Below are 22,282 nucleotides of genomic sequence, written 5' to 3'. Positions count from 1 at the left end.
GCATCTGTGACCACAGGCAGGGTCAGTGACAGAAACATTGGCTCAGGCTGTGTCACAGCTGGAGTCACTCCACTCCTGAGACAGACACAACAATATCCTCTGCTGATCTATCAAAGTTCAACGGTAAATGCGGCAGTGGTTTAACAAGACTCGACAGCAAGGTAGGCTTGACTTAGTGCACAGAGGACAAGGTAAGACAGAACTGGCGGGGAGACCCTCTTGTTAAGTCACAGGATTCTAAACTCCTCGTAGAGAGGAGTCAAGGTGCAGCTAGACCCACTGCTAGTCCCGGATTTGGTCAACTGCCTATGTCTAAAGGATTGTACATGTGCAGTCAGTCCTCAGCCAAGATTTCAAAGCTGAGCACACTATTAGTCACTTCCCAAGGATCTGTTGTGGCAAGAAATTTCTGGACCTCAAGGAGTAACTGCGAGAGGTGTCCCTGCCCACAGGGAGATCCAGGTGTACAGCTCCACTGCTGTGCAGGAGAGCTCAAGATCATTGATGTACAGTTACATCTGCACATCAGCAAAACCTCTGTGTCACCATTCCAGGCAGCCCTTGGCTATCACATTGCCATCTGTCCCCCAGTGTCCAATTAAACTGGATGCCACCATCACAGCCCCTGCTTAAGGGTCCAGCAGTGTAGGTTTAGTTAAAAAGTAAACTTGCAGATGAATTTTTACCAGTTGTGAAGAGCATCTGTTAATTTCTTTGCCATCTTTTTTTCTTTTAGGTAGGCTATGGATTCCTGGAAGGAAGCCATAAGCCGCAACTGGATTTATCCCACGGTGATCATCTGTGCAAATGGATTTTTTGCCACAATGAGGCCATCAGAGTCTTTTCTCACCCCTTATCTAACGGGGCCAGACAAAAACCTAACGATTGAAGAGGTATGTAACTATTCTCTTAAGTAATAATTAAAATGCTTAAAGCATTAAGCCTTACAGCAATAACTGAAGGGAAGATGAAGTGTTCAGTAATACAGATATATTTTATCTAGAGTCTCACGTTTAAGATGCTTCTGGGAAAGAGTAAGGAGTCACCTCTTTGGCAGAAGGTCAAAACATTAAACACCCCACATTCTTAGGACTTTGAAACAACTACTCTTTGGTAGTTGTTTAAGAGATTGGTATTTTTGGCAAAATCAGGTCAGCTAACTCCTCTCTCCAACGCAGAACCCCAGAGGAGGGGCAACACTGACATTTATTTATACTTATCATGGAACTGATTACACTAACACACTGTGGTAGTGTGTTACCACCACAGGACACACACTGATAGCAAATCATAAGAAAACTAAACAACCTTCCCCTTATGAGCTGTTAAAATTATTACCTACATTACTGGGATGTTTTATGCATTAACCTGTGGAGGTCAGGTTCACATTCAGAAAAGTGGGGGTTTTTTTGAAAAAAAGCATGCACTGCAAGTTTTCTTGCTCTGCTCCTCTGTTCAGCACTGGCTGCTTCAGGAGTACACTTCCCAGGAAAAGGTGCCATAGTTGACACGTGGCTGAGTCATGGAGCTAACAGTATAATTAGAAAACACAAGCTTGGTACACCCACATACAGCTAATATGAAGAACAGTCATTCCTGCTGCGCAGTAGCAAATGTTAAGGCAGAATCTACCAGCACACCCAAGGTTTCTTCTGAGAAAAGGTATTTGTGGTTTAAGTCATTAGGGTTTATTTTCTCCCCCTTTTTTATTATTATTCTTTTGTAATCGCAAAGGGAAGTTTTATATAAAATACACAATGAGGATCACAGAATGCCTTAATTCTGATTTCAACAAGAATCCTTAACTCAAAAATAAGCGTAGTACAGTTCTTTCAGCCGAACTCACCTCCAGTGAGCTAATTCTATAATGTAATTTTAAGTCAAACACTTAGAAATTCTAATTAAAGTTCAGAGAAACAAAAAAAGTCACACAGAAAGATACAGTGAACCAGCTGCTCACCATGCAACTCACTCCAGTACCTGTTCAGAAGTAAAAAGATGACCACCTACTATTGTCCTCCAGCATTTCATACAGTTCCTTTCTAGTCTCTGTTTAAGCAGAGAACAAGTGATCAGGAACGGACACCCCCAGCAGAGCCCATAATTACTGGGTGAGACCTCCCCAAAACAGCCAACTTACAGAAAAAGCTCATTTTATGATGTGCATCTAAAAGCAGACACCTGACCTAGGTGTACCCAAACTGCCTGGGCAAGCACTGAGCTTTAGTGGCGGCTGCAAACAGCACCTTCCAACCCAAATGCAGAACAGTTTTAGAAAAAAGAGAAAGAATTTCTTTTCAGAGCATCTATATACTCGAGTCCAGCTGAAACTTACTGAAATACTGCTTCCTCAAAGACTTGCTTACTTCTTACACATTAAACTGAAAGAAAACATAGACGGTGCAGAAAACCTGGTAGCAGCTACACATTCACTATGTGCAGTTCCAGTGACATTGTACGAGGCACGTGCTGCTTTTTTCAGTCCAATTTTAACAAGGGAAAGAGGTAACCAAAGGTATACAATGACTCATGTAAAAAGTTAAAACTAAACAGGCGTTCATTTCCAGCTACTGTGGGGAATAGGATTTGAAGCTAGACAGCCTTTCCTCTGACACACAGTTACAAATGCTTTAAAGAGCCGGATATCAAAATCTGCCTTCTTTATAGGCTTTTACTGGAATTTTTAAGCCAATCCACCCGTTTCTGTAGCAGAGTGTACATCACTATCTTTGCCCCTTATGTAGCACATTTACAGTAATGTAACTGAAAGCAGTTTAAGTCTGCACTGTTTACATAATTCAGTGTTTCCTGTGACCACAACTATGTTGCTTCCTCAATAACATAACTGTAAATCTAAAAAAAAAAAAAATCAGTATTTTATGTGCTTGGGGGTTTTTTTTAAATATTTCCTTCTTTCTTCTGTTCTAGGTTACCAACCAGATTTTGCCTGTTTGGACATACTCCTACCTCGCCCTCCTGTTCCCAGTCTTCCTGCTCACAGACTACCTGCGCTACAAGCCTGTCCTCCTCCTCCAGGGCATCAGCCTCATCGTCACCTGGCTCCTGCTCCTCTTCGCACACGGAGTGCTGGCCATGCAGGTGGTGGAATTCTTCTACGGGATGGTGACGGCCACTGAGGTGGCCTATTACGCCTACATCTACAGCGTGGTCAGCACCGACCGCTACCAGAGGGTGACGAGCTACTGCAGGAGCAGCACTCTGGTGGCAGCCACTGTTGCCGCCGTGCTGGGACAGCTGCTGGTGTCCTTGGCAGATGTGTCCTACTTCTACCTCAACGCCATTTCTTTGGCTTCCGTGGCCCTGGCCTTCCTGTGTGCGTTTTTCCTCCCCATGCCCCAGAAGAGCATGTTCTTCCACAGGAAAGATGCCTCCCAGTCTCTCCCAGGGCCTGACAAAGTTGCGGCTCCGGCCGGTTCTGACCGTCCCTCGAGCTGCCAAGAGGACACGAGCTCCGACTCCGCTGGCAGGAGCCCAACACCCCAACAGCAGGTTGGGAATGCCAAGCCCCGGAATCACATGCTCAGAGTGCTGGTGCAGCTGAGCAAGGACCTGAGGGATTGCTACAGCTCCAGGAAACTTCTCTACTGGTCCCTGTGGTGGGCTCTGGCTACGGCTGGCTTTTATCAGGTCCTGAATTATATCCAAGTGCTGTGGGACTTCCAAGCCCCCTCTCACAGCTCTGCAGTGTACAATGGAGCTGTCGAAGCACTAGCAACTTTTTTAGGTAAGTAAAAGATAATTAGTAAATAAGTAACCCACCCTGCTCTAAGGCATTCTTCAGCATGCCTTTGGTGCCTTTCCATCTCATATGAGGACCAGGGTCAACAGCAACAGCCTGACATATAACACCCAAATAGTGTGCAAAGCATGTTTTTTTCTATTAACTTATTATCAGTGGGCTTCTCAAAAATTATACATATACATATATAAAAAAAAGCTTTTTCTTTCTAGAGGAACCTTATTCCACCTAAGTGCTTTAAGAGTTTAAGTTCACAGCTCTGTTTAGACCATGAATTTAACCCCAAGCACTTTGAAAGTCTGCGCAACTAACCTTGTATATACCTCCCTCAAATACACCTTAAGCTGGCAAGTTTAGGAATTAAAATAACACACTAACAGATACACTGTTCTAAATGGTCTATTTAGACAGTAGATTAAAGATCATTTCAGGCTAAGTGCTCCTCAGCAAATATTCTGTGCTGCATCTATATCCTTATCAGCAAGTTTGCCTCTGGATATGATATACAAGGAGAGACTGAGAGCACTGTAATTATTTAGCCTTGAGAAAAAAAGGGATTTCATTAATGTGCATAAAGACTTGAAGGGGAACAGCAAAAAGGACAGATCCAGGCTCTTCCCAGTGGTGCCCAGTGACAGGACAAAAAGCAAGAGGCACAAAATCCAGCACAGGAGGGCCAATTGTGTCCGGGGGGGAGGGGGGGCATCAGGCAAAGCAGCACCAGCCAGCTGAGGGAGGGGATTGTCCTGCTCTGCTCTGTGGTGGCCTCACCTTAAATATTGTGGCAGTTTTGGGTGCCACAATATCAGAAAGACATTAAGTTCTTAGAGAGTGTCCAAAAGAGAGCAACAGAGATGGTGAAGGGCTTTGAGGGGAAGCCGTGTGAGGAGCAGCTGAGGGCACTTGGTCTGTTCAGCTTGGAGGAGACTGAGGGGAGACCTCATTGCAGTTACAACTTCCTCCTGAGGGGAAGAGGAGGGGCAGGCACTGATCTCTGTAGTGACCAGTGACAGGAGTTGTGTCAAGAGAGGTTTAAGTTGGATATTAGAAAGAGGTTCTTCACCCAGAGGGTGGTTGGGCACTGAACACGCTCCCCAAGGCAGTGGTTCACAGCATCAAGCCTGACAAGAGTTCAGGAAGCATCTGGACGATACTCTCAAGCACATGGTGTGACTCTTGGGGATGCTCTTGTGGAGGGTCAGGGCTTGGACTCGATGATCCTTGTGGCTTCCTTCCAACTCAGCATATTCTGTGATTCAAAGTTTCACTACAACATATAAAAACATTTTTATTGTAAGGGTGATTTAAAACAGCAACAGGTTGACCAGAAGTGTGGACTCTCCATCCTTGGACATACTGAAAACCTAGACAGCATCCTGAGCAGCTTGCTTTAGCTGACTCAGCTTTTAGCAGGGCCAGGTGATCTCCATCCATCTCTCATTAGTTCCTTGGTCCATCCCAATGACATTTCTCTTTGGCCACAGAACAGAAGGCTATGGCCAAAGTGAAACTTCTTTTACATGACTGTGCAGTACCAATGGAGCTTCCTTTTCGAGGTCTCATTTACACATCTGTCTCCCCCTTCATTCCAAGAGCCTCGTCCCACATTTCCACAAGGAATTGTCAGTTTACTTTTCCTCCCTGCAATCAGCATGAAAATCTGTTTTACTGAAGCTACTCCAGAACTACTCAGACTACTGTTCTGAGTAGTGTTCCCCAGGACTTTCTTGCTTTTACACTCTCTGGCACTTGACACTATTTCAGACTACAGAAGGCACTCACAGTACTGGAAATCTCTGCTTACAGCACAGATGGACCAAAGGGGTTGGTTTGCTCTAACTTAAGGAATTCTGATGAAGAGCACATACAACCAGCAAACAAAGTCCTAACCTGTCTGAAAACACGGAGTTTGCTACACCATGATGCACTCAAGTCAGGGTTTTGTTAAGTGATGGTCAATAAGGCAAATGCAGTTCACAAGATTTTTCACCAGAAACTGAAAAGACACTTTCAGAAAAAGCAAACGTGAAGTACAACAGATTTTCATTTCATAAAGATCTTTACATGAAGTAAGAGAACTCATTATACCTATTTTGGCAGAAAATGCTTGGTGAGATTGTTCTTCTCTTTGCTCAGTTGTCAAAAACCACAAGAAACAACAATAGATTGTGTGCTGCTGCCTCCAGCCTTGGACATGAGGCACTTTCCCAGAGCACTTCAGTCAGTGAAGGATCTGTAAGCAAGGAGAAAAACACCCAAACAAATGGAAGACTCCCACACCACTAATAGGAAATATAAACCACATCAGTATCAGAGCCCACTGTGACTGTAACAGACTGAAGAGCTCCTGGCATGATCCAGCTACACAGTTATATAATGGTTCTCAAGGATAATAATGTTTCAGAGTTTTAATCAGTACTTTTCAATTTTTAGGTTCAGTAACATCCATGGCAGTTGGATACGTCAAAGTGAACTGGGATCTCTCTGGAGAACTGGCCTTGGGAATTTTCTCTGCAATGGATGCTGGTTCTCTGTTTCTCATGTACTTCACTGGGAACATCTGGGCATGTTATGCTGGTTACCTTGCATTTAAGGCTTGCTATATGCTCCTTATAACAACAGCAACGTAAGTACAATACACAACTGTTCTAATTAAAATGATTTAAATCTGTGTCAAATTTTTAAATTTATCAAAATTTTACTGGAAGTTTCCCTAGAAATAAATTTTAACTAGGTTATGACAGCAGCATACATTATTCCTAGCCTGTGTAAAACTATGCTTAAAATTATATGACCTAATCACTACAATAATACAGTTCCTGTCAGAACAAGGTAGTTTCTGCATTTCGCTGTTTAATGATCTATGTACAAGTGTTCTATACATGATCAAATAAATATATACCAGTATTCGACAAAAATATCCACTCAAGTAAAAGGTAAGTAGGATGCACAAAAGTCACAAAGCCAGAAAAACCAAGGAATTTCTGCCAAATTGAAGCTGTTAAAGCTTAATAGCCAAGACTGAAGTGACTGTCCTTTGAAGAGTCCACTGTGCACATTAAAGTGCACACGTCCTTGCTCTCCATAGTTTGGCCAACCTGTGCATTCATTGGCAGGTTTCAGATTGCTGTCAACCTGAGCATGGAGCGTTATGCTTTGATGTTTGGCTTCAACAACTTTGTTGCACTGGTGATTCAAACAATTTTAACTGTTATTGTAGTAGATTCAAGAGGTCTGGGACTGGATATCAGCACTCAGGTAAGCTACATGACTGCTCTCAGTCCCCCTACTCTTCTCAGAAAGTGGGTTCTGCTCCAAGACTAGCCTTTGTGAAGATACCAGGTAATGTGTGAGCTTAGGCCAGTTAGTTGGAAAAAAAAGTTCATTTGAAGTGAACTGCTATAAGCTACTACGACTCATTCTCCAGTCCTCTCAGTTTTGCTTTTCTGCTATAATTTTGAGAATATTTTCATAGAACAGAGAGGAAAGACCACCATCTATTACTCAGAGTATTTTTGCAATTAAAGGCTTACTATTCACAAATTTATTGTCAAAATACCCTAACTAGAAGCAGGAACCAAACTAAAAAGCAATCAATGGGTCCTTTATTAGGGTAATTCTAAGTAAGACAGTTCCAGTGGATGCACCATAAAATTTACTCTAATTCTAAAAATTAACTTAATTGCCCATAAAATTTACTCTAATTCTGAAAATTAACTTAATTGCCCACTAAGTCTCTAAACTTAAAGTTGATACTTATGTCCCAAATGAGGTCCAAGTCTCTAGCTTTCATCTTTGCAGAGAAGAGACACAAGTGCAGGACTGTTATCCTCCCTTACTGAGGTAGGGAAGGCAAGCCCATTACAGAATATTCTCTCCCCCTTTTACAACCTCAAACTTCCTACAGTATGTAATCAAGCAGTCAGACTTCGAGTCCTTTCAAATGGGATCATTTTGGGCACGGGTGACAGGGGAGGGCAGCAGTGGAGGGACACCTCTTATTATGTAACGGCAAAAGCAGTTTTTGACTCTTTCTCCTCCTTCTTTCCCACCTCCATTTCCCAGTTTCTCATTTATGGCAGCTACTTTGCAGTCATAGCTGGAATTTTCCTCATCAGAAGCACATACACCATTATCTCCATCAAACGCAGCAATACCAGCGCGGCTGGGGAAAGCACTGGTCATTAACAACAGAGACAAGAACGGTTACAAGCAACAGTGCAGAAGGCTCCATCACCTGAACAACAATATATAATGTTCCATCAAGCAAAACTGGTGCAGGCTGAAGCAGGCTGTTAACGAGCCTACAGCACAGACAGCTTTGTCAGCAGCAATGCATTTTGCCTGTTTTCTTCATCAGTAGTTTAACTCAAAGTTAGTGATCGACACCCGAACTTTGATTAATGCTCCGCAAGAACAATTACAGGCAGGTGCCTGAACTTCACACCAGAAGAACTTACAGAACCTCTGAAATTTCACTTCTACTGAGTATTTCAGTTAAAGGCAATTTAGACCTTCAGACATTCCTAAGGAATATAAAGCAACATTTGCCCCTGGCAGCAAGATATCTGTTGGAAAGATTGCCACAGAGGAAACTTAACACTTTTTCAACTGTAAGTTGTGACATAGATTTTTGAAACAAGTTAACAAATAGCAATAAACAATTTTTTCCCCAAAAGATGCTACTCAAATGTTGGATTACTACCATGTGATTTAGTATAGCAATACTGTCACTTTCCCAATGGTCAAATGCAGGCATTTCAGATTCCACACAGACAATGCACTCCTCAGAAATGTGAAGTGACAGCACTGTAAGGAAAAACATGTCATTATATACAGATCAACTGCTACTGATGCAATGACAGCTTTACCGTGAGTTTGTTGAAGGAGCATGAACACAACACCCTGACCTTCCCTTAGAGTGTCTGCCTTGATAAGCATATGCAATAATTATATCCAACAACTGCCATGACCCACACACACTTATCTTTGGAAGCAAAGAGCCTCCTAAACTAACTTATTTTTAAACCACACGGAGACACTTCAGTTGCTATACAGAACAGTCTTAAATAACATGACTTAAAGTTTAAATATAACTAAAGCTAATTAGGGAATGTTCTTCCAACTGTCCACTTTCTAGTCAGCTGTACCAGACAGCAGTAAATTCCACTGTATTCCTTTACCACGACTTAGAGATTCGTCAAGACTCAGAATTAACCGACCCACTTCATCTCACAAAAGAAAGTAAAAATCATCAATTCCTTTCAGAACAGTTTTGAAAAGCTACTTGAGCTCATTTTCATGTCCCAGTAAGTTTTCCCTTCAAGAGGGCAGAATACTTGCATCATATAGCTTTCTTTCAGGAATTCCAACTAAATTTGGTGCCTTCCAAATTAATTTTTTGCTTCAGCATTTGTTTCAACATGGTATTTGGATGTTTGCAGCCATTAAATACCTTTCAACTGCAGTACCTGGACATCACATCTGCCTTTCAGAACAAGATGTATCCACTCCTACAACTGTACCCTCTTCTTACACACAGCTGACATTTTAGGACTGAAGTACTAATCTAGGAGGTCTCCACATTAATTTCCGTATAAGAGGGCTGAAGTTACCAAGTGAAGTTCTTTGATGCTAAAGCATGAATACAGCTTTTTGGCAACTATGCATGAGCAATGGTGTGAACAACTGCAGAGACTTCCAAGATAAATTTATAATCGCAGGTGAAGAATTCATTTAGTAAATATGGCTATTTTTAAAACCTAATCAACAAAACAGCTACAGTGGCAGTTTCTGCTCAACATACAGAAGACTCAAAACAACACATGATCTTCAGCTGCTTGTCTGGAGTTTGGAAAACGCAAAATTAGTGAACACAGACTAAACAGATGTGGTTGTGTATAGTGGAGGTTGCCAACCTTTTATCTGCATTTAACCTAGTTATGAAAACTAAGGTATTCCACTACTTCTGCAGCGCATTCTAGAACTACATGCCTTGCATACTTAAATCAATTTTGGTATCAGCAAGAATCAGCTTCATTTGGATAAGGACAATTTCAACAGATGCTGATCTCATCAGCCCTTGCCCAAAGCCTCATTTATACCAATCGAGGTGAAACAGGCACAGGATTGTTCCCCTTTCACAACACCATCTGTCTCATTTTCAGGACATTTGGTTGATTTGGTCCAGTTCCCTGCACTGGGCACATATAAGTGTATCACAAGCCCTTGCAGTTCCCCACTCTACTGCACTTACCTGTTACTATCCCAAAACAGCTAAGGCTGACAACAGGAAAGAACTACAGCTATTTATACTGTGATAAAATACAGTGTTGAGAGCAAGGGCATCACTAACACCCTGGAAACCCTCAATTTTGGGGGATTTGTTTAGTGAATTTCCCAGAGAATCTTGGGAATTAAACTGTACACCATACTCTGCCCAGCAGTCTTCATCAGAAGGAAAAAACCGACCTCAAGTCTATTTTAACTTTAAATATGACAACAGGACAAATCCAGACACTAAGTTAAGGAAAGCTACTATAGGCAGCTTGTTGCGTGAGCTGCCTGTCCTTGCTTGGGATCTCCAAAGTTTAAAAAAAAGAAGAAGAAAATAGAAATTCCTGCCCAGGTAGGCAGGCAACAGAAGTCAAAAGCATTACCTTAAATAATTTTACAATCAGAGCTCAAGCCTTTCAGATGTCCTAGAAATAAACAGATCTAACATTGAGGCAGTAAACTAAAAGTGGAGTGTCTTACCTTCAAGAATTGTCATGGTTATCTCAAATGGGCTTATATACCCTTTTTCAAAAAAAAAAAAAAAAATCAACCTCACCTTATTTATTCCTGTTATCCTGAAAGCTGTAAAATTTTTTCTCCACAACCTTTAAGCTTGCAGTTTATGTTTTCATGATATATTTATATTATTTGCTTAGTTCCAGTATTACACTTGAAGTCAAATTATTTCTGTGTTTAAAACACCATCACCAACTACTCTAATACAATCACATTTTCTCAAACCTTATTACTATTACAGACTATACAAGTCAGATATTTTTACCCCCTCTACAAATTCCATTCTAGTAAGGCAGGAAACACTGCTGTAAATTTAAAAGTGACGAATTTAATATTCCAGAGGAGTTTTTACTAATATATATCAGTTTTTAATAAAAAGTGCTATTACATCTGTGGTACCTTGTCCTGCTGTCACACATTCTGTTCTCATCACAACTAGTTACCCATAATCAGGTGTCTTTTGCAGCAAACCCTTTCTTGAGTGACTACCCTCTGCATTGCTTCAGTGTCCTTCACTACAGATATTCTATCCAAATAACCCAAGCTCATCTAACACTCTCCTGTTTGACAGGTCACTTCACTTGAGCTAGAACAGCAAACTCCATTGCAGGATACAAAGAAACATTTCCAAGTGAGGCATGTAAAAATTTTAAGCTTAACTCATTCTCTGGATACCTCATCTGTGTACAAGACTTGCAGGATGCACATTTTCATCCAATAAATGTTACTGCACAGAAATAATGCTACACAATTGTTTTTTCTAATATTTATTTTTTCACCTGCAAACTGTAGCAAAACATGATCAGCTTTATTATGCAGACAGGTATCCCTCTAACATTAGAGATTTAGGCATGTATAAATAGAATAGCTCTTAGGAAAGGAAAACGTTTTGAGAAATGAACAAACCTTCAATTTAACTTCATGACTTCCAATACCAACGGTTAAAATGATGCAGCTCATTCATTCCAAGAGATACAACAGCACCTTAAAGTGGCTGATCTATTCCCCAGTAACATTTTTCACATAACAATGTGTTAAAGTTACAAATACTGATATGCACAAATAGCTATTTTCTAAGAAAAATATGTACAGTACTGCAGCATAATGAATGTGGTATCTGCAATAACTTATTAGCCAATTTTAATATACATGATACCGCTACTTTTTACCTGCCAGTTCACAGGTTCAAGGATGTTACCACAGCCCTCTGTTTTGCACGTTATTACCTGGTGGGGGGGTTGGTTTTCTCATTTTGTTTGTGTTGGGGTTTTTTTTTTCCTTTTTAAAATTTTTTAAAGGTACACAATGCAGGCTTTTATTTTTACTTCTTAAAGACTTCTTTTGTGTTTAAAGCTAATATCAGTGAAACAAGACAACAGTGCAAGAGGCGCAGAGATGTTATGTGACCACATAAGAGTTCTTTTGGGTAAAGTGTCTATAAGGCTATAAGAAAGGATTGGTTGATGAGCTTCCCGTTGGAAATTGTCCTGTTGGTGCACCAGCCTGGGGGAAAAGGACAGAACAAAAATAAGGCAAGTATTTTAGACTTTTTTTCCATATCGTAAATCATAAATGCAGAATATATAAAAAAGAAAATAACCTATGGGGAAATATCTCTGGTTTATAATTGCAGTCTATTTTTTGCTGCTTCTCTGAAATTACACTACTGTAAGAACATAGTATCCAAGTACCTCTGTTTTGATTTGAACAGATGCCATGTCATCATAACACTGAATTGCAGTTAGCAGAGTCACACGCTGCTTCTCTTTACTTGAAGTAAGAAAACCCCAATATCTTTGTGTATCTCTAAATTAAGTGTTACAGATTATGCTTCTTTGGACATACAGAAGTTATTAATACCATGCAACAACTCACTCACCATAAAAGGGTTACTAGATACTCCAACAGCTGCAACTTGTCCAAAAGGAGTTACTACAGGCTTTGCTTGCCCAAATGCAGCAAAACCTGCTCCTTGGAAAGATAAGTGAAAAATATTAATACTAGTAAACAATCTTTCAAGAGTTCTTTGGTGCAGCTCCCACTCAAATATAAGTGGAAGCTTGAACTGCAGAATCAGCAGGACTGATCCTACTTAAACATTATCACAAACATAAGCCTAAAAAATGGTGACTGAGCTTTGGTTGTTTTCAACTGTTCGTAACTAATCCATTTCCAATTTCTGCATATACACTTTTTTCAATGTTGTTGTATCATATAAATTTAGGGAGAAAATACTTTCCAATTTTCTCTTGCTTGTGTTCTATGAAGTTAGAGAAAGTAACAATGTGTTGCAGACACTCTAAAAAAGCCCTTCTTGTCTAAAAACCCTTTAAGTCTGGGAATACTTACAATTCTAGTAAAATTTACTAAAATTTCAGTTTTGTCATTGCACAAGTGCACACAGCCAAGTTAGAAAGTTCAACTACAGAGCCAAAAAAGTGTGGGAACCCCTCATCAACATTACTACCAAGTTCATGAAGAGAAATAAATATGCACCCATTATTGCCAACTTATAGACAGATCATTTTCTTTATGTTTCCGATTTAGACAAGATTATCTAAAACATGCAGACCTACCATTTGGCTGCTGAGCAAAAGTAGTCTGTTGAGGGAAAGCTGCCTGGGTTGGGAACGTGGGCTGCTGGAAGTTGCCACTATAACTAGTAGGAAGACTGTAGGAAGCAGGAGTTCCAAATCCTGCAGGCATGCTCATGGATGCAGTACCAAATGTTGCTGCTGATAGGCAAAAAATAACATTCAATTATTTGTAAGAAACCACTTTTTCCATGCAACAAATTACTATAATGCCGTGTTAGAAGTCTCCTAACCAAACAAAGGTTGGTTCAACTTCTACAGCCACTGAACTGATTTTCTCACTTGGATCACCACCAACTAGGTGCATAATTTACTTTTACACTTTAAAAATTAATGGAGTCATTTAAAATTTACTAGATCCAGCACACTCAGATATACTTTCTGAAAAGGAAATTATTTTTTGTTCTCTATGTTATCATATACTTCCCCCAGAGTTTTTCTGGTAGAAGTCTGTACACACCAGAATCAAGCACGTTCAGGCAGCCTAAGCCACTCTTTTTCTCCTTCTGAGGAGAGCATGAAAGCATCTTCCTACTTCAAGTTGCACTACAGTAGGTTACAAATCAATAACAAAAACAAATCAAAGGGATACATGCATCCCCTTTCTTCATCCCATCCTTAATGGCACGTTAAAGGAAATTCTCACCATGCACATTATTTGCACACAAAGTTCCTACTGCAAACCCTCTTACTGTTGAGGTAGGACTTAAAACAACAAATAAACCCAAAACTTTTCATCTGATTCTCTGCTGAACATTTCAAGTAAATAACATGCAGCTCAGAGGCATTTCCATGTGCCTTCAGCAAATAAACAGGAGCACAATAGGTGTAAAAGCGTAATAACAAAACCATTATTCAGTCTTTTGGGAGTTATTCTTGAAAGGAGAAGTGGTATAGAAGGATTTTTGGTACGAACACAGACACCAGGTATTCTATGCTAGTTAGACAGGACTTCTTTTTGAAATGTTACAAGTTAGATTTTATGCAAGCTCAACTGTTTAAAAAAGTTAATAAAATTAATTTAATGAATATAGCTTAATTATCAGTTGAAAAAATTACCCCAAAAATATTCAAGGGCAAGACATTTTACATACATAAACTGTTGACAAAGTGCACACAAAACTGATGTACTAACACTGTTCTCGAGTTACAGTGAGCAGAGGAGCTACTCAACAGGCAAACTTGCTAAAAACAGCAAACAAAAGCACAACAAAAGGAGCAGTGACTTGGGATATCCCAAAAGGCATCAAACTGTTGTTGGTAGAAACTTCAAGAGTCACTCTTTAGCATTATATTGTGATCATGGAGGATATCAATAATGGTTTTGTTTTGGTTTCTCAACAGGTTGTCTCATGTACGCTCTTCTCTCCCTTTGCCCGGTTGCCAAATACCCACACCCGCTCCCTTTTAAAATACAAAGTCTTCCAAAATTCTTTGTGCAGAGAACCAGATAGGTATCAATAAGCTTTTACAGGCAAGAACAATTAGCCACAAGAAACTTGATACCAAATGTGGCCACCTACCAAAATGAGCCTGAGGAAATATGTGAGAGTGCATTGCTCCCGAGAGGCCTTATGGAAGCCACAAAGAGACCAGACAATGTCAAATCATTTATACACTCTTGAACAGTCATTTCTTAGTTATAAATATCTAGATAAAAACATGTATATGTACCAAACAATTCATCCATACCAGCAATTGATTAAGCTAAAAAAAACATTAGGAATAAACACTACAAAACAGATCTCCCATGTAATAAATAGCAAAGTTCATGCAGCAAGAAAACATAAAAGACAAGCTACAAGTTAACACTTCACACCTCCTTATAGCCATTATCTTTGTCACCTAGTTCATAACATCAGGACAGCTGCCAAAGGGTTGGAACCTCAGCAAGCCAAGGACAGCAGTTTAGAAGATGGAAGGATAGAGTTGCCATTTTCAAAGAAATTTATCTAAGGAGGCTACAAATTTTTAACGATGATCCAAAACAGCACAGTTTGGAATGAGATTAAAGTAAGGGGAAAGATTTTTGAAAGATATCTGAACAAGTTTAGCTGCACAATATCTCAAAAGGCACTAAAACCAGAATTAATTTTAGCAGAGAACATGAATTTATCAATTCAGTTTTAACTCAGCCTGATCAGTTTAATTCAGCCTACCTAAATCACCAAGTAAGCCAAAACTCAATGTCAAAATGCACACATCAGCAGATTTAATCTCTGGAAGTCCAGCTAATAGATAAAAGTGTCAAAATTTAGCACTGACCCTGGAGAAGAAAAGTAGAATAACCTAGCAGCCATCTAAATCCAAGTTCAATGTTTTAAAGAAGTACAAGTTTGCTTTTTTAAAAAGTGACTTAGTTTTGCCTATGGAATTAGAATTCTACAAAATTCTCCCACAGAAAATTAATATAATAAATGAGTGTAAAGATTAAACATACACTTTACAAAAGAGAACACCAATGTACTGAGTAAGTGGACTGGTGAGAAGTTAACAGTCCAAGAGCCTTGTCTTTCCTGGTTCCAGCTCCAGCTCTTTGGTTTTGAGAGCTTTCAGCACTTTGAAATAAACAAATTAATTTTACAAAGGAGTTTACCATGCTAGCTGCAGGGCTTTCAAGATCCCTAATTTCAGGGCAACCTGCTATAAAGCATGCTTCAAAGCCAAGGTTATAGTCTTGGAAGGTACCCAACTGGTAATACACAAACTACAAATAGGCAGAGCTCAAACACATCACTTTGACATTTTTCATGGCCACCATTTGAAATCCTAGAATTGAGCCTCGACACTGAATAAACACACAACATGTCAAATATACTAGAGACAGAAATACGGAAAATAATTAAGAAACAAATTACACAGTTACAGGAAAAAAAAAATCATGGCAATTCTTGAAAGAAAGTTTCTCAAACACCTAATAGTTTTTTTTCTAACCTGTTGCTCCTCGGCTATTGGTCTGGAATGGATTTGTTGAAGGTGCCACTGGGGCAACAGGGGCAGCTACAAATGGATTTGTGGAAGGTGTTGCTGAAAGATTAAAAACATTTTATTAAATAAGTCTTTTAAAGACCATCAGCCAATCTGACTCACATCAAGTTTATACAGTTTTTATACAAAGATATGAAAATATCTAAAACTATACGAAATATTAGGCATTTATAATGAAATGCATTTTGAATTAAGTGTTTTAACAGTAGTACTTTTCTGGCATCCTTTAGTAACTTCAGTATTAGTAGTGTCAAAGTACAGCACTATCAACTAAAAATTAGCAGGTTGGTTGCTTACAGTCCACAAAGGGTGTCAGTAACACTTAAATACCTCCAAATGGAGCAGGCACACTCGAAGATGCAGGCTGTGTCTGTGCAGTAGCAGCCACAGGTACTGTTCCAAAAGCATTGCTGGAAAGAATTTATACAATTCCTTCAGTAAAGGCAGAATTGCTCGTTTAACAATTAAATACAATTGACAATTATTGCTGGCATGTAGAAGAAAGGGGATGAATGCTTCTGTGCAGTCTGCAGACTGCAATACACCTCACTGATGCCAGGAACTGAGCCCCCAATGTCAGGGCCAAAGACTCTCACTACTGCTGAGCAGTGAAAAGTCATCTCCATCAACAGCAGCAGAAGGAATATTGAGCATAAAGGTTGCAAAGCAGAAGCACTTGCAATACCAAACAGCTAACAGGAGTTTCGTATTTCTTACTTCAATGATCTCAAAAGGAAGTGGGTAGCACCACTTACATTAAAAATATCTGATTTTTTTTTCCAGAGATGATTTTGAGTATGCATGCAAGTATTCTGTACAGGAAAGTGCTACCATCTAAGAGGTTTAGCATGTAATGACTAGAAAAGTGCAAAGAACATCCTGCTGACAGTATTCTCAATTTTGTTTTATAATATCCTACCAATCAGTACTGCTATTATTTAAAACAAAGGATTCAGTTCCAGTAGTACCTCTAAACCCATTCAACATTTCCCCACTCAGGTAAGAAACAAACAGATCTGTGAAACAACTTCAGGCTACTTTTCTGCACATTGCTGAAGTCAAGGTAGAAGTGGAGCAGCTCCCCCCGAGTACCTGCTGACGTTACTGGTGGAAGTGTAGGCGTTACTGGAGGTGGCTGTGGAGCTGAACACACTGTCCAGCTCTGCCAGAGCCGCGTACTTGTCTGAAGATGCACTTGACTGATTTGGGGCTGACAATGTGGGACCTGCTGATGCTGACACCACTGTGCTGAAACCACTTCCTTGCTCACTCCCACCTAGAAAGAAACCAACCAGATTCAAAGGAATGAAGATGGCTTCACTTTCTGTCCTGCTTACAGAACTAAATGAAAGTCTATAGACACTTTCAGACTTAAAAATTAAATGTGCACTAGGGCACACAGCAAAAAGTGTTTAACAAGCCACTAGCAGCTGTTTGCAAAATGTCATGCTTCTATGGATATTCTGCAGCTCCAACGAACCTCTGGTTTCCCTAAAAAATTAATCCATCATCTTGAACTAGAAAATTTAACCAAACACTTACCCTCAAATAATCCATTTCAGAACAAAGTTCTACAGCACAAATTCCACCATTTGAGAAGAACTACATTTGAGTAGCAGAATAACTAGCTTCTTCTCTTTAACTTAAAATCAACTAAATTCAAGTATCACTGCTATTATTTTATAAAAAACTAAAGCGCAATCTTTTTGTGGCAGAGAGGCAGGAAAGGTCCTCTGGCAGCTCTCTGCAACAACTGCAGCTCTCCATTCAAGAGCCTTCACTATAGGTTTTAGTACAAATATGAAATATATTATTTTTTTTTTGGTTTTCATTATTGCAGTAATGATTATTTAGATATTTCAATTTAGAATTCTTCATCTTGATGGGAAATAGATTTCTAAAAAGCAGTCATGATAACATCCTTTTGGAAAGATGTCAGTCTTAAAACTGACATCTTACACTTAAAGGGTAAACTCACAAGAAATTCTACCGATCACTTAGAGAAAGGGCATTTTGAAATACAGTTACTATTTTGACAAGCACAGTCATCCTCATGGTACACCTATAGAATAAGCATGTCAAAGAATGAAGCTTAATACCTTGCCCTGCACTGAAGATATTATCTAAATTAGCAAGAGCTGCGTATTTGTCAGCTGACTGGAGGTTCAGCTTATTCACTGCAGCTTTACTGGCTGCAGTTGCTGTGGCGTTGCTCTGAGAAGCATTGAAGGCTCCAAAATCGGCACTGGAGGATTTGGGGAAGTTATCAAAGTGAGCAAAGTTAGCATTCACTGATCCAGCACTTCCACCTGTAACAAATTAAGTTAAACATGATCAATACTCCAAAATTAGAGAAAGTTTCTCCACCTGTAACTGATGGCACATTAACCCTCCCTTTGTGGTTTCGTGAGGCAACATGTTTCCCCACCCCATCCCACACACTGAAGACTCTTTCCCATTTCCTTCAAAGTTTACTGGGTCATCATAAAAAAATATTTTCTAATATATTTTTTGGTCTGCAGATCAGGGACAAAACCCCCCAACTTCAACAGCTAAAATCAGAGTCATAATTTGATCTTGAAAACTATATGCTGTTTCTTAGCTGTTAAAAAGTAATTTCAACAATGTTTTACTAGAAAAGCAAGTATTTTTCTCAATATTTAATATTCAAAATCCAGAAGCTTCATTTTCCTGCCATATGTGGCTAAGGAATAGCTACCATTTGCATTTACTTAATGGTTCAATGCTTAGCCATTTCAAATGTCAGCCATTATCCTAAGCAAAAAACAGTGCCTAGAAGTCTAAGTAGTATGGTTTCATGCCAAGGTTTAGATAGTTTGGTTCTCTGTTCTCCAGTTTTAGACCACATCCAATCAGGAAAGAGGGGATGGGGAAGACACACAAAGCTCTTTTATACCAAGTCTCCACTGATGTCAGAGATACATAAATCAATTTTAGAAATCTGATATGGATCCACACAACTGAACTTCAGAGTTACTATGAAACCATGAGCTTCCATCTCTTCAATGTCCAGACAATTTAATCTAGGCAGGTCACCTACTTAAATTTATGTTGAGCTGTTCCATTAAGTGTGTCATGTTTTATAACAGTTGGTTGATGATTGCATTCATACTACAGAACATGACTTTCTAATAGCATAATCAACAAGTTACAACATATGCAACAGCAGGAATGGAAGTGCTATACTACAATGGCATAAAATGAAGCAAGCTGAGTTTTCCACTGCGTGGAACTTACTGTGTACAGCCTGGAGAGGAAAAGCTGAAGTAAATTCACCAAAACTGCAGCTAGATGAAAGCGTTCTGAACGCTGGACAGCCAGAAATTGTGTGTGGGTTAAAGTTAACATAAGAAGGGAGAAAGAAAATTTGAAAAAAAAGTTTAAAACAACACCACACTCAAAAAAAAAAAAAAAAAAGGAAAAGAAAGTCAGTCAGCCAAAGATCTAGACAAACAGCAAGTGTAAGCTCAAGCAGAAGTCCTAAAGCATGATCAAATTAAAGGAAAGCAAAATAAACCTTAGCAATAGGCTCTACACATGAAGTCAAAGATACTGAAGTGTGTGCATATGCTAGACATACGCAGTCACACACTTTTTTTGGTACTGTGATGTGCTTTTGTGTCTACTGAAACAGAAGAGTCAATTCAATACTCATCAAAAGCAGTATGGTTTACTCTTTTCACAGTTATTTCAGGTGTAGAGCTAACAAACACATAGTGCCATAAATCAGACTTATGAGTAGCATTAGGGGGGAAAAAAAAAATCAACACCAAACAGAAGGAATTCATTTTGAGTTTCCCCAGAGCTTCAGATGGCTTGATCGCATTAAAGCAGGCAGATGCAAGAAAAACTCAACTTCAATACCTTCCAACATAAAGGTAAGGATTAATTCAATTAAGTATTAATCAAAAGTGCTAGGAGTTCTACCTGTATTTTGGGGCTGAAAAGGAGACTGACTTGCTGTGGGGAAACCTCCAAAATTACTCGAGCCACTAGACTGTCCAAATGCATCAAAGTTTGCAAAACCTGCATTTGCAGAGTTCTGCGCTGTAAATCGCAAAGGAACAAAACATGTTAATGGATATGGGAAATCAACACAAAAACAGATGTATTAACTGAACTCATGGTCATGACAGCCTCCAAGGGTTATGTCCTACCATGCACTTGCTTTTTACGTGAAAAAAATTATACATGTTATTCTACAATTCAAAGTTGTCTCTGAACAAGCTTTCCCAAATGGCCTTCACAGAGCTGTACCAGTTAATGCTACTTCTGTCCTCCTCACACATCCTGCTACTCACAACTGCATGACCTGATGAAGTCCACTTCAGCTTAACTCTAGGGTGTCTGCAGTGGTGGCTGCTCAGGGAAAAACAGCCATAAAGTACAGAATACCAGATATATACCAGTGGACCCCAAACAGGTATCATTCTAAATGCTAGTTTCCAAAAACTAGAATCTGTGGGCTAAATAGACAAAAATTAGAAGTTACTCTTGTAGCCTACTGACAATTCAAATTCTTCATATACAAAGTGCTGCTTCCTTAGCTGAATTAATTTTGGCACCACTTGAAAAGTTTTGTCTAGGTTTATAAATTCATCTAACTGAAAAATTCAATCTTTAAAAAAAACTAAATCAGAGTACAGAAATATGGAAAATCAATACCAATGTCAAGAAGATAGCATTCATAGTGTGTATCCACAAAATAAAATCCAAGGAAATTTCAAACAGAATTTCAGTTTTCGCCTTCCTTTCGTGCCATACTATAGGAGAAAATAAAAGTTAACACTAATCTAATTTCAAATAGCTGGACATTCAAGCATCTATAGAGTCAACAGGAATTGTATGTCTAACTGATCAGCTCCACAGAAACCCTTAAACTCTATTACAAGCAAGAAGGGAAAAAAATCTTTTTCATGAAATGCAAACTAAACCTCTTTATATAGGTAACTTGAGTTACTATCTAAAGAAAGCCCACAAAACACCTTCTGGAATAACAGATGGCAATACATTATATTTTTAGATCAGAATTTGTTTATTCTGGAGGGATTTTGCAGATTAAGTATATACAAAAAGAACTACTGCTTAAGTACCATTACCTAGTACTCAGATAGTGCTAATAAAAAATTTCTATTAAAAAAGAATCTGTACTACAGATTTATAAACTAAAAGGACATTCTAATAGAAACTGTTGCATTCCACAATGCTGCTAATATACATAAAACATAAGCATTTCCCTTCACAGGAGAGAGGGTGAGGTTTGACTGGACTTGATGCCACTTTTAATAAAAACTGTGCATGTGCATTAGGTTTACAGGGCACAGTTTTGGTAGCAGGGAGTGGCAGGAGTGGTCCCTGAGAGAAGGGACCAGAAGCTGCCCTCATTTCTGAGCTTCAGTTGGCTCCAGAACTGCCCTGCTGCTGCTCAAAACTGAGCCCATCAGCAATGCTGGAGGCACCTCTTTGGTGATGTGTCTAAGAAAGGTTAAAAACCACTGTGCAGCAGCTGTGAGAGAGAGGAGGGAGAAAAATGCAAGAGAAAACACTGTAGACACCAAGGCCAGCTAAGAGGGAAGGAAGGACATGCTCAAGGCACTGGAAAAGGTTCTCCTGGGGCCCTGGAGAAGACCATAGTGAAGAGGGCTGTCCCCTCTGCAGCCCACGGAGGAACACAGTGTAACATCCACATGCAGCCTGGGGAGAACCCCACACCAGGGCAGGCAGGGAGCACTGGAAGGAGCTGGAGCCTCTCAGAAGCCCCTGCTGGAGAAGGCTCCTGGCAGGGGCTGTGACCCTGCCTGAAGGACTGTATCCCATGGAAAGGACCTATGGAACAGTCCTTGAAGAACTGACACCCATGGAAAGGGCTCACATTGAAAGAGGTTTGAGAAAGACCATATCTCACTGCAGGGGAGGGACCCCATAATGGAGCAGAGGAACAGCAGGAGGAAGAAGCAGTGACAGAGATGAAATATTATGAACTAACTGCAAGTCCCACTCCCCATCCTGCTCAGGAGAAGGAGCTAAAACAGTAAGAAGTGGAAATAAGCCTAAAAAGAATGGGCAAAGGTGGTTTTGGCTTTGTTATTTTTTACTATCATACTATCAATAAACCAACTATCAATAA

The 22,282-nt window shown here is 39.7% G+C and overlaps 2 protein-coding genes across 12 annotated transcripts in view; one reads left to right on the top strand and one right to left on the bottom strand.

The window, feature by feature from the left end:
* Window positions 1-79: 79 nt before the first annotated feature.
* Window positions 80-11,295, top strand: LOC113997309 (thiamine transporter 2). The gene is made up of 6 exons (XM_027739050.2): window positions 80-161; window positions 737-893; window positions 2,929-3,745; window positions 6,194-6,386; window positions 6,877-7,018; window positions 7,826-11,295. Exons 2-6 carry the CDS (start codon window positions 744-746, stop codon window positions 7,946-7,948), a joined length of 1,425 nt encoding a protein of 474 aa, XP_027594851.2. The 5' UTR covers window positions 80-161; window positions 737-743; the 3' UTR covers window positions 7,949-11,295.
* An 8-nt stretch (window positions 11,296-11,303) lies between these two features.
* AGFG1 (ArfGAP with FG repeats 1) overlaps window positions 11,304-22,282 on the bottom strand; it is a 36,185-nt gene continuing 25,206 nt past the window's right edge. For 2 of the 11 annotated variants that reach the window (XM_027738949.2, XM_027739016.2), the window contains exons 6-15: window positions 20,083-20,202; window positions 19,393-19,464; window positions 18,234-18,443; window positions 17,227-17,410; window positions 16,465-16,544; window positions 16,081-16,173; window positions 14,670-14,717; window positions 13,129-13,287; window positions 12,432-12,523; window positions 11,304-12,055 (exon numbers count right to left, since the gene is read on the bottom strand). In XM_027738949.2, coding sequence (XP_027594750.1) covers window positions 11,996-12,055; window positions 12,432-12,523; window positions 13,129-13,287; window positions 14,670-14,717; window positions 16,081-16,173; window positions 16,465-16,544; window positions 17,227-17,410; window positions 18,234-18,443; window positions 19,393-19,464; window positions 20,083-20,202 — 1,118 coding nt within the window. In that variant the 3' untranslated portion in view covers window positions 11,304-11,995. The remainder of the gene's footprint in view (window positions 12,056-12,431; window positions 12,524-13,128; window positions 13,288-14,669; window positions 14,718-16,080; window positions 16,174-16,464; window positions 16,545-17,226; window positions 17,411-18,233; window positions 18,444-19,392; window positions 19,465-20,082; window positions 20,203-22,282) is intronic. The other 9 variants (XM_027738957.2, XM_039384940.1, XM_027738971.2 and 6 more) reach the window with 9 other exon arrangements.

The sequence above is a fragment of the Pipra filicauda genome, unplaced genomic scaffold (assembly GCF_003945595.2).
Source record: "Pipra filicauda isolate LSUMZ 115617 unplaced genomic scaffold, ASM394559v2 scaffold387_size670060_pilon, whole genome shotgun sequence".
Taxonomy (NCBI): Eukaryota; Metazoa; Chordata; class Aves; order Passeriformes; family Pipridae; genus Pipra; species Pipra filicauda.
Note: the sequence above shows the minus strand (reverse complement) of the source record. Positions and strands in the feature narration are given on the sequence as shown.